The sequence below is a fragment of the Tenrec ecaudatus genome, chromosome 4, assembly GCF_050624435.1.
Source record: "Tenrec ecaudatus isolate mTenEca1 chromosome 4, mTenEca1.hap1, whole genome shotgun sequence".
Classification (NCBI taxonomy): Eukaryota; Metazoa; Chordata; class Mammalia; order Afrosoricida; family Tenrecidae; genus Tenrec; species Tenrec ecaudatus.
The window spans coordinates 39,506,133-39,518,578 of record NC_134533.1 but is presented as its reverse complement, the minus strand read 5'-3'; the positions used below and the strand labels follow the sequence as shown (position 1 = coordinate 39,518,578).

The 12,446-nt window shown below is 38.0% G+C and overlaps 1 protein-coding gene across 2 annotated transcripts in view; it reads left to right on the top strand.

Moving 5' to 3' along the window:
- Positions 1-6,795: 6,795 nt before the first annotated feature.
- The window catches only part of DNAJC24 (DnaJ heat shock protein family (Hsp40) member C24), a 63,859-nt gene continuing 58,208 nt past the window's right edge, over positions 6,796-12,446 (top strand). Inside the window, exons 1-2 of one of the 2 annotated variants that reach the window (XM_075545951.1) lie at positions 6,796-7,118; positions 7,690-7,832. In XM_075545951.1, coding sequence (XP_075402066.1) covers positions 7,722-7,832 — 111 coding nt within the window. In that variant the 5' untranslated portion in view covers positions 6,796-7,118; positions 7,690-7,721. The remainder of the gene's footprint in view (positions 7,119-7,689; positions 7,833-12,446) is intronic. The other variant, XM_075545953.1, reaches the window with a different exon arrangement.

The window sequence follows — 12,446 nt, the reverse complement described above, 5'->3', positions numbered from 1 at the left end:
GGATCATGATAGTGGGGTGGGGTGGAGTGGGGGAAGCATTTAGGAACTAGAGGAAAGCTGTATTCCTCCTTGGTGCTGCATCGCATTCTGACGGACTCATCTCCTCCCCTAGACCCCTCTGCATCAAAATATCACTGATATATCTTGGGAATCATCTGTCCTCATTTCTCTAGAGCAGCAGTTCTCAAACTGTGGGTTGTGACTCCTTTAGAAGTCAAACGACCCTTTCACAAGTTGCCGAATTCATAACAGTAGCAAAATTACAGTTATGAAGTAGCAATGAAAAATTTATGGTTTGGGGGTCACCACAACATGAGGAACTGTATTAAAGGGCCGCAGCATTAGGAAGGTTGAGAATCACTGCTCTAGGGGAAAAACTCTTAGATCTTACTTATCAGCCTGTTGAACCATTCTTTTTTTAGAACCATTCTTTTTGAAAATACATAGACACCATCTAAAATTTTCCAGTGTCCTTCTTTTTAACTGTCATGGCTTGTTGAATCAAAACAGCTGAATTTGATACAAGATCAATGCTATTTCCTTCAAAAATGAATTCATCTTCCTGGGTTTAAAACGCTAAGCAAGCAACACCTGTCCTCACCTTAACCCTACCTATGCATTTTTCATCCACTAAGTTACAGATTTCAACACGAGACCTGCTCTCCTGAATAACTACATTGATGGGAAGTGAGCATACATAGTTTGTAGCTGAAGCTCCGTGTGACATCGTGATCATATTCTATACATGATTAGAGATAGTACAAAATTTAGATAGTTCTTTCCTCTTTCTGCACCACTTTTCAATGCAAAGCCTCTTCCTTTTCTTTCCAAGTAGACTGAATTCTACATTGATGTGATTGAAATCCCCCGCAAAGGATCTCTGGGGCTTTTGACAATATCTGTGAGTCACGTCAGGAGGACTGATGGAGCTGAATGACTAAGCAGAGTCTTCATTTTCATAAAAGATAAGACAAAACTAGGTAAAGAGTTCTTTAGGTGATCAGAAAACACCCCAAAAATAACAAGAATGGAAGGATGGAAAATAAACTTTGGTACAGACACACAATGAAATATAATGCAATGTTAAAAAATAAATGTTGCATCTGAAAATCCCCTCATAACATGGATAAACCTGAAGGACATTATGAGTTGTGAAATTAATTAATTATAAAAGAACAAGTATTGTATGAGACCATCATCATAAGACATCATGGTAAGGTTTTCACAATCCTTATTTATTTACAAAAATAAATAAAATTAACAAATAAAAATAAAATTTGACCTTCAAAAGTCAGTTTAAAAACAAAAGGACAAGTTATTGACTAGGATAGAAATATTGGCAAGATTAATATCTATAAAAGGGTTTATATTCAGAACATAAAAAGTAATCCTAAAGTTCAATAACAATGGTGATATTTCAACAATAAGATGAATATGATTGATATCACTGGATTATACATGTAAAATATGGAAATAGAAAATGGTTTATTCACTAAATGTACCACAATTTAGAAACAACAAAGCCAACATTCCAAAAAATGAAAATGAGTAAAACATTTTAGTAATCATTTCACCAAAGAAAATACATGGGTGGTCAAAGAGCACATGACAAGATGTTCAATATTATTAGTCATGAGGGAAAAATGCACATTCAAATCACAGTGATATAGGCTATCAATTTGAATGACTAAAATGAAAAAGAATAACCATACCCAATGTTACTGAGGATGTGGAATAACTAATGTAATTGACATATTTCTGATGTGAATGAAAAGGGTATAGCCACATTAGAACACAGTATTTGAACTACTTATACCGAATGACTGGAAATTCCAAAGATATTTACTCAAGAGACATGATCATCTATATCCACACAAAGTCTTGTAAAGGCATGTTCACAGCAGCTTTATTTATAATATAAACTCAATTCAATTCAAATATCCATTGACTGGTAACGGACAAATTATGGAATTTCTATATAGTGGAATACTAACCCTTAGCCTTAATCCAAGACGTCCTGTTGATATAGTGATTATGGCAACCTGTAATTCAATGATGCATTCAGGAAGTGATAAACATTATTTTAAAGCATTACATGAAAGTTGGATTTTGTTAAGAAAAAATATCTATAACTTGAAAATAAGGTAATGTGGAATTACTTGTCCTTTCTCTTGTCCTATAGAAGATATAGCCCCATCCAAGAATAACCTATGGGAATGCAATTTGACTCACTGTTTACTTTTGATTATAGTTTCTAGATCAATATCCGAGGAATTAATGAGCTGAAATGAACTGGTGTTGGCCACTTTGAATAGGACAATCATATGACTCCATAAACTGGGAAGGTCCAATTGAAGAGAAATGGTTTTACATTCATTGTCAAAAAGAACATGTCATGATCTATTCTGAAGTACAATGATGTCAGTGATAGGATAATATCATGACGGGCTGCTGACTGCAAGGTCAGTGCTTCAAACCTACCAGCCACTCTATGGGAGAAATAGGAGGCTGTCTGCTCTTGTAAGTATTTATAGTCTTGAACCCTCAGGAGCATTTCTATTTTGTTTTATAAAGTTGCTATACAGCCAAGAGTCTACCCAATGGCAGTAGTTTCATGGATTTGGGTACAAAGAAGATTACTGAATATGACCATCATCCAAATTTATTCATCAACCACTGAAACCAAAAATTTCAAAATGGATGATTTTGATCAGTGTCTATAATCTGAAATTGACTAATCATGCAATCAAGATGCTTTGATAAATGCTCTTGACTGGAATGCAAAAGCTGCAAAGCAAGTGGAAAGATCCATCATTGGAAATAGGATCTTGGTGACAGAAATGCTGCTGGAAATAGCATGGGGGAAATGCTAAAAGGCATTTTTTGCCAATACCTTTTTTCAACAATATAAAAAATGGCTATACACTTGAATCTCACCAGATAAAATATGAATAAAACTGACTACATCTGTGGAAAGAGACTATGGAGAAGCTCAATATCAAGTGACAGACAAATGCCAAGGTCATCAATTGTTTATATGTAAGTTCAAGTTGAAACTGAAGAAAATTAAAACAAGTCTAGGAGAGCCAAAATGCAGTCTTAATTATACTCCACATGAATTTAGAGACCATTTAAAGAACAGATTAAATTTACAGCAGTTCTCAACCTGTGGGTCATGACCCCTATCAGGGTTGAATGACCCTTTTGCAGGGTCGCCCGATTCATAACAGTAGCAAAATTACAGTTATGAAGTGGCAATGAAAATACTTTTATGGTTGTGGGTCACCACAACATGAGGAACTGTATTAAAGGGTCACCGCATTAGGAAGGTTGAGAACCACTGAATTAGAAGGATTGAAAACTAATGACCAAAGACATTCAGAAGACCAAGACAGCTGGCTAAGCAATTGGAAGAGAAATAAATGTGTGCTCATTCCAAAGGAAGGTGACCCAAAAAGGCAAAAATTATCACTGTCATTGATTCAGACAATAATTACAGAGAAAGCTAATTCAAAAGAAAATTATTGACAGGGAGATGCAAGAAATTCAAGTCAGTCTCAGAAGAGGATAAGGAATAAGAGATATCATTGCTGCTATCAGATAGATCTTGAAAGAAAGCAGAGAATTCCAGAAAAATGTTTACCTGTGTGTTCTTGAATGTATCAATCATAACAAAAATAGATAACATTTCAAAGAATAGTAATTCCAGAATACTTCATTCTGTAATGAAGTATGTGTAAATAGACCAATAAAGTGGCAGTCGTTTGAATGAGTGGTTTAAAAATTAGGAAACGGTCTACATCAAGGTTGCAGCACTTTACCATACGTATACAATCGATATGCTGATCAAATAATCTAAAAAGCTGAACTAAATGAAGAAGAATGTAGCATTGGAATGTAGAATTGGAACAAGGCTCAAAACCAATCTGAGCTATACGGATGATACAACCTTGCTTTCTGAAGACCTTGAACTACACCTTTCTGTAAGGAAAACAAAAATACTCATCACTGAACCAATAAGCAACATAATGATAAACAGAGAATATGTTCAAGTTATCAAGGATTTCATTTTACACAGATCCACAATCAACACTCATGGAAGCCACAATCAAGAAATCAAATGACGGAAAGGAAAATAAAATAAAATAGAGGAAAGAGCTAGATGGTAAAAGACATTTATAGAGGTACAAATATAGGCATGCACATATTTTAATATATAAATAGGGATATAGGGCTATGCACATATATTTAAATGTCAAGTATTAAGGTAGCAGACAGGCACTCGGTCTCTACTCAAGTACTCCCTCGATGTAAGAACACTTTGCTCTAATAACCTGGCATTCTGTAATGCTTACCTTCCGGACATGATTGCTGAAGTCAAAATGGATGCATAAGCAAATATGGTGAAGAAAGCTGATAGTGCCTGGCTATTAAAAGGTATAACATCCACGGTCTTAAAGGCTTGAAGTTAAACAAGTGGCCATCTATCAGAGAAGCAACAAGCCCGCATGGAAGAAGCACACCAGTCTGTGTGATCATGAGGTGTCCATGAGATCAGGTATCAGGCATCAGAAGACCCAGAACAAGCAAACATATTGATGCAAATGATGGAGGTCAAGAGAGGAGACCCAAAGCCCGGCTGTAGACAACTGTCCGTCTCCTCACAGAAGAGTCACAAGGAAGGGACAAGTAAGTCAGGGTGCAGCATAGCATCAATGGAACACACAACGTTCCTCTAGTTCTTTAATGCTTCCTCCCCATCACTATCATGACCCCAGTTCTACCTTACAAATCCGGCTAAACTGGTACAGATAAGAGCTCTTAACACACATAATCCAGGAGAGACAAACCCCTCAGAAAGAGTAATGGGAATTGCGGATACCATGAAGGGAGGGAGAAGGTAAGGGGGGGGAGAGGGGGAGAAATGGGGAACTGACTACAATGATTGACGTATTCATACACTCTCAGGGGGATGAACAACAGAAAGATGGACAAAGGGAGACAGCAGACAGTGTAAGATATGAAAATAATAGTAATTTATAATGTATCAGGGATCTGTGAGGGTGGAAAGGTGGGGGAGAGAAGGAAAAATGAAGAGCTAATACCAAGGGCTCAAGCAGTAAGTAAATGTTTTGAAAATGATGACAACATAAATGTGTTTGATATAATTGATGTATGAATTGTTATAAGAGCTGTAAGATCGCCCAATAAAATTATTTAGTAACAAAGAAGAAGAAATCAAATGACATAAGTAGTGTGTACCTGACCCATAATCTACATTTTTTTCTTTTAAACTTCTGCTTGTAGCACTGCTGCACATTTTTTCCATTTTTATTATTTTTAATATTTATGAGTTTAAGATTTTTTAGACTATGTAGCCATTTTACCTTTTTTTTTAAACATGTAGCATTGAATGACATTGATTACAATCATCACCCTTATCCACTGCCAAAGCTAGCAATCTCCCTTTCAGCCTCACCTCTTGCCACTAGTACTAACAAGCTAGTAACGCCTCTGATGTATTGGTGTGGACCGCCCAGTCTTTCACCCACTGATTGGCTGTCAACCAGGTGAATCACAGCCCAACCTGTAAACATGATACCGCCAAGGCTCTTAGGGTTCTTCTAAGTGGAATCAAACAGTATCTGCCTTTTTGTGAGTGGCTTAATTTATATACACAGTATTTTCACGATTCATCTGTTACAACAGGGCTTCATTTCTCTTTATGATTCAGTTATTTTACATAGTTTGTACCATCATTAAATAATTGATAATATTAAGCTATTTCATGTTTGTGCTGTTTACTTTGATTGCTTCTCGATCTAACAACTGCTTGAAAAAGAGCAAACCTAAATGATAACGCCAACAAAACCACCTTAACTTCGCATATTCCCGCAAACGAAAGTAAATCACGTTACCAAGAAGTAAAGAGAAATAATAGCGTTCACCCCTGGGTACAATGTAATCAACAGAGGTAAATGTCAAAGAAAAAGCACAGAGGTAGAAACTACCTCCATGTATAAAAGCTACACAGTGCCCTTTGGAATGGTAGTGGCAAACTCAGGAGGCAGTGGAAAACTGCCTCAAAGGGTGCAGTAGAATCTGATGTTTCGGGACGCTCGCTCGACAGGTAGCTTAGCTGGCCTAGGAGTATGGAGACTTGCTCAGGGCTGGTTCGCTGTTCAACGAACAATTTGGCCTTGATCCTTGGTTTGCCTCACCTGCAATAACATCCACCTTACCCGCCTCACTGGTTGGAAGAGAAAGTGGTATGAGGCAGCAGAGTTTGAAAGTTCTGTATCGTTCCAAGTCTAAAAGAAATAATTAAGTTGAACACCCTTCGCAATAAAAGAAAAAGAGAACGGGGGTGGGGTTCAGGACGGTGTGTGTTTTAATCCTCTGCCTTTTCCAATGCGACCCTTCTAAGGGAAGCGTCGGCACCAGGCAGGGTCAGAGCTCTCCGCCCTCCCCACACCGCCTCACGGGCTTCCCAAGCACAGCCATCCGCCACAGAAGGCCTGAGAGTAAGACGGAGGGGCCCGGGCGGCGGCGGCTTTCGGGGGAGGCCGAGGAAGGGTTGAGGGGTGCACGAGAAAAAAAGGGAAAGAAAACCAAGGAGGCGAGAAACGCAGTTCTCCACTTTTGGAACTCTTACCGCAGTCAAACTCAGCGTCCCAGCGTGGGTTGGTTACCATGGCGACGGCGTCGCTCAGGGCGGAGCGTCCCTTCGGGCCCAAAGCTCCGCCCCTCGGGCTCAGCGAAAGACGTCGGCACGTCGGCGCAGTGGCTTCCGGCGGAAGGACGAGCCGGCTTCCTGGCTGCCCTGGAGCCGGCGTGGGGTGGGCGCTGAGGGCCCGTGAGTGTGTTGCCGGGTACTGGCTGGTGCTGGGAGGGAGAAAGCGCCGGGGTCAGGGCGCCGCCGTCCGCTCTGCAAGGCTGGGCCCTCAGCCGTGCGAAGCCTCTGCCCGGGCGCCTGGGGGAGCCTTTTCTGCAGCCGGGAGGGCTTTGGGGGCGTCGCGACGGACAGTTAGCGGGACCTGAGCACCTCACCTGGAACCGGGCACTTGTTGGCTTCGTCTCTTCTGTGGGACGGGGAGATGTGCAGGAGAAATTTCGAGGTAATGCCTTCTAATTGATTTTAATCTGTGGTGTTTTGTTCGCTTTTCATTTTAAGCGCCTCTAGTGAGTGTGTGTAATAAGGAGTCCTGGTGTCTAAGCTTTGGGGCTGGTAACCGCAAGGTTGGCTGTTCAAAGCCCCAGACTGTTCCGCAGGAGAACGATGAGGCTGCCTGGTCCAGTAAAGATTTGCCGTCTTGGAAAATCAATGAACCCCCTTTCCACTGTGCCACATACGCTCTCTCTACATGGGCAACCAGTGGGTGGCAACAAGAAGTGATGTGTGCGGGACTTCCCTTCTTGTATGCTGTTGGATGCTTGCTAATTTAATATTATTAAATGTTTAATGCTTAGATGCTGTTGAATGCTTATTCATTTAATAATATGTCTTAGAATGTGTAACCTAAACATGAAATTATTGGAACTACTTGAAAGGAAAAAAAAATGTGCCGCGTCAGGTTTGCGGTTAAAATGATTATTTTTCTCAACTAAATATTGTGGGATTTAGAAAAGCAGTGTTTGCTTAGTTTGTACATAAATGAAAATTAATGAATTATCAATATTTTTATTCAGCTGACCCGAGAAAAGACAGTTTGTTTTCATGGATGATGGCATTTGAGCAGATACCCAGAAAGGACTGGTACAGCATTCTAGGCGCAGACCCTTCTACGAGTGTGTCAGACCTAAAACAAAAGTATCAAAAACTCATTTTAATGGTAAGTGTTTTTTATCTTAGGTATTAAGTCAGGGAGGTTAAAAAATAGCTTGTGAATATGACCATAAATTTCAGTTACTCCAAAATGTTACTAGTGGCAGGGCTCAGAGTTTGATAGAAAGTTTCTGTAATCATGGAATAAAACAACAAAATGAAGGGAGGTTGCATTTGGTTAGGAACAGGAAATCTGAGACATGACTGATTTGAGTTTGAATCCTGACTCTACTAGTAATTAGCTGTGAGAATGTGCACACATTTATTTTCTCTGCCTCAGTTGTTTTCATATAAAATTCTTTAGTGTTGTGAGGAGCTTAAATGAAATAATCCATGTAATATGCTTTGAAGAGTGGCACGTAATAAGCAGTGTTAACACCCACTTGCCACTAGCCACATGTGGTCATCACCAACACCACCACCCCCTAAAATAAATGCCATTCTGTCAGTGCCGAATCGTAGTGACCCTATGGGACAGGGTAGAACTACCCCTGTGAGTTTCTGAGGCTGTAAAACTTGACGGAAAGCCTAGTTTTTCTCCAGTCAAGTAGCTGTTGATTTCAAACAGCTGACCTTACCGGTAGAGCCCAACATGTAACCCCTACTCCACCAGGGTTCGACACGTGCTATAGAGCACTTGAAATGTGACTAGTCCAAATGTAAACGTGTGGCGAGTGTAAAATTCACACCAGGTTTTGGAGACTTCGTATGGAATGTAAACAATTTCAATAATGTCTATAGACTCCATGTTGAAATGATAATATTTTGAATATACTATTTTACATTGGATGTACTTAAAGCGCATATACACACACACACACTGTATACATAATATACATGTTCAAAGTTCACTTCTCTACTTATTTTGAATATTGCATATGTGGCTTGCATTTATAACTCACATTTTATGTCTGGGATAATACTGATTGAGATTACTGTTTTTCAGATGAGTCCATTCTTTTTTGTTTTACATTTATCATTAATTTTGAATCACTCATCTAAAACAAGTAAAACTATTGGATCTTTTCTGCATGCTTTCAGGTTTACATATACAATCTGAAAACAAATTGATGTATTTGTCTTTCTGAACATTCTCAATTATATGTAGGCAATTGGATCACCTCCATGTTAGACATAATATGATCTTAATAGAGCCCATTCTTTAATTGAAATGATTTGTAGTAAATGTGTAAAAAGTTGCTAAACTGTTGCATCATTTTTCTGAGCACATTTGTTTTTCTGTTAATTTATTAAACCAATGTTGGCAGCTCAGTAAAGGTGGCAAGTTACCGTATACACTCGCATATAAGCTGACCCGAGTATAACCCGAGGTACCTAATTATTACCTGAGGAACCAGAAAAACTGATTGACTCGGGTATAAGCCTAGGGTGGGAAATGCAGGATGTAAATTAACACAGAGACCAGAGGGGAGAGAGGGAGCGCAGCTACAGACACATTCTTACCAGTTCAGCTGCCAGCGTAAGTGAATCACTATGGATGCTTCTGGGAATTGGAGCCGTCCACATCATAGGACGGCTCTGATTGGTTAGATGTGAGTAAACAAATATTCAAAGCCCTGCAGTGTCAGTGGGGCTTTGAATGAACAGCGAGGAACGGCAATCACCTGCGAGATGAATCACCTGCGAGATGTTACACATGAGTAGTTACACCTTGCTGGGGTACCACTGACCTGTGTATAAGTGGAACCCCAGGTTTTCAGCACATTTTTTTGTGCTGAAAACAGAAAATGTGCTGAAAAACTCAGCTTATACATGGGTATATATGGTAACTCATTTTACAAAAAGTGGAAAACTATTGCTTACATCGCATTAGTTGTTTCTCTACTTTATATGAAATTATATAAGATTGTGTTATAATTATTCGTGTTAATTCTGAGAGTTGAAACATTAGATGTTTCAACATGAGGAATGTACGAATATTCTTGCGTTAAGTAATAAGTTGATCTAAATGACCTTAGAATTTCTTCTATTTCAGTGTTCTAAAGATTTTTTGTTGTTGTTGTTCTAAAGATTTTTGTCAGGAAATTAAAGGAGGTGTTATTGAAAGTTTTCCTAATAACAGGTCATCAGTTCACTGGGGAATGAGCTTGATGAAGTACAGTGGTTCTAGATTGTGCAGAGCTTTGTAGACAACGGGAAGCCATCAACACGTAATAATATAACTCATGCAGCAAAGGGGAGGAACCATTTTACATACACACTAGAAATGTAAGAGTTCTATCTGTGATTTTTGTGCAGCCATTGCAGTGGATAATAGAACCTAGAGAGGTAAAATAGAGAATAGTAATTGTAGTACACAATACATACTGCCACATTTTCTCCTGTGGAGTAGCTAGTGGATCAGAACCACTGACCTTTTGGTTAGCAGGTGAGGGCTCCTTTAGATGCCAGTAGCAACCAGTGGCTTCTGAGGATCACCATGAGAACCATTTCACTATTCTTTGTATAGAGAAATCTCTTATGGTCATTGTTAGTCATTTATATAAGTAGGGTTTCAGTTCTTATTTCTGTACATACATTTTCTGTATATTTTTTCCTACTCTGGGGCCTTTGTAATGGTGTATTTTTGATTATTAGGAGTTTTTTTTTTAATTTTGAAACATCATATATACTCGTATTAAGCCGAGTTTTTTTTAGCACACAAAAAATGTACTGAAAAACTAGGGTTCGGCTTATACATGGGTCAGTGGTACCCCAGCGAGAACAGCGACTATGATGACCTCACACCAGCTGAAGCTCTGCATTGGGATACGGATGATGATGATGATGAGGAATCCAGTTTTGAAGGATTTTAACTCCTTACATTTTAGCTTGGTTGCTGATTGAGCTCAGGGAACAGAACTCTTAAGGTATCACGTTGATACCTTATTGATTTTGTTGAACCTATTTTCCACTTACTGTGCTGGTTTACTAATGTTAAATGACTTGTCCTTTTATTTATGTTTTTATTTAAAATAAATATTTAAATACATCTCCTCACTGATATCTCAATTTTCAGTAATTTTATTTTCATTTCTTTTGATTATTGAAACTCATCAATAGTTTCTGCATTTTCCACCCGAGGCTTATACTCGAGTCAATCAGTTTTTTTTGTTTCCCAGGTAATAATTAGGTACCTTGGCTTATATTCGGGTCAGCTTATATTTGAGTATATACGGTAGTTTTTAAAATTTGAAGTGCATACGATTTATCGCATTTTTCTTTTATGATTTTTTTCTACATACTCTCCAAGAATATCTTGAAAATATTCGCTTTCATTTTCCTCTAGAAGGTTGATGGTGTGCTTTTACCTTAGACCTATAATTTGTGGGTGTGATATGAGGTGGGGTATTACATTTTTATTTTTCCCTCATGGATATCATTTGTTGAAATGATTTTCCTTTCTGTATCAGAATGTCTTGGCAATGTAAATAAATTTCTGTACCCTATTGATGTATTTGTCTTTTTGCCAATACCTCTTTCTTGATTATTATAGTTTTATAGTCATTCTCCAAGTCAGTTTATATTTATAACCTATCCTTCTTCTCAGGTTTAATTTGGTTATTGAAATTGCTTACATTTCCATAGCAGTTTTAGAATTAGTTTGTCAATTTCTACTTAAAAAAGAATCCTCCTTGAATTTTAATATATATCCAACTGGTACAATAGATATCTGAACAATATTGAGTCTTCTGCCTATGAATGTTATATCTCTCCATTTACTCAAATTTTATCTCAGCAGTATTTAAAGTGTCTAAGGCACAAACACCTTTCATTAGGTGTTTGGTAGTATTTGGTTCTTTTTCTAAAAATGCTGTCTAACAATCTCTGCCTTTTTAGTGGCATGCCTAGTCCATTTATAGTTAATATAATTAACAATGTTTAGGCTTAAATCTACATTTTTTGGAGGTATTCTATCTGCTTTGTTAGTCTTTATTTTTTAGGTGAAGCAAGTCATCCATTTCATCTCTTGTTTGAAATTTTAATTATGCCCTTTTAATGATTACTTTAGATATTGCAATATGTATCTCTTAAGTTATACTAGTTTGCCTTGAAAATAAAATCTGAAGACTTCAGTGTGAACAGCCTGTCTTTCCTTCTTTGCTTTGACTTCCATATTTTAACTCCATGTGTTGAAAGCTTTACAATATACTACTTTAAATATTCATGTTCAGTATACTTTTTAAAAGATAGTATTTTATTATGTTTTCACAGTCGAAGCTTACACAGCAGCTTAAGTTCCCAAAGTTTTTTACAAAGATGGTTTAGTGACACTGGGTACATTTTTCACAACTCATGAACTCATAGTTTGCATTTCTACTATTCTAGTTTTGTGTTCCCTTACCTCTTCGTGCATATGAGACTGTTCTCATGTGGCTCTTTTTTAAAAGGGAGCCACAGGTCCATTGTTGTTTAAAAGATTTTTTGGTGGGCAGGTATATGTATATCAGAATATGTAAGTCCTTTATGTTACCTGCCACTATCCCCTTTCTGATGTTCTTCATTCTTTCCGCTAGAAGCTACCTATTTGGATTTATTTACCTCAACCTGTAGCATTTCTTACCTTCAGTTTTGAAAGATATTTTCTACTTTCACTAGAGGACTCAAGTTGTTGGGTTGT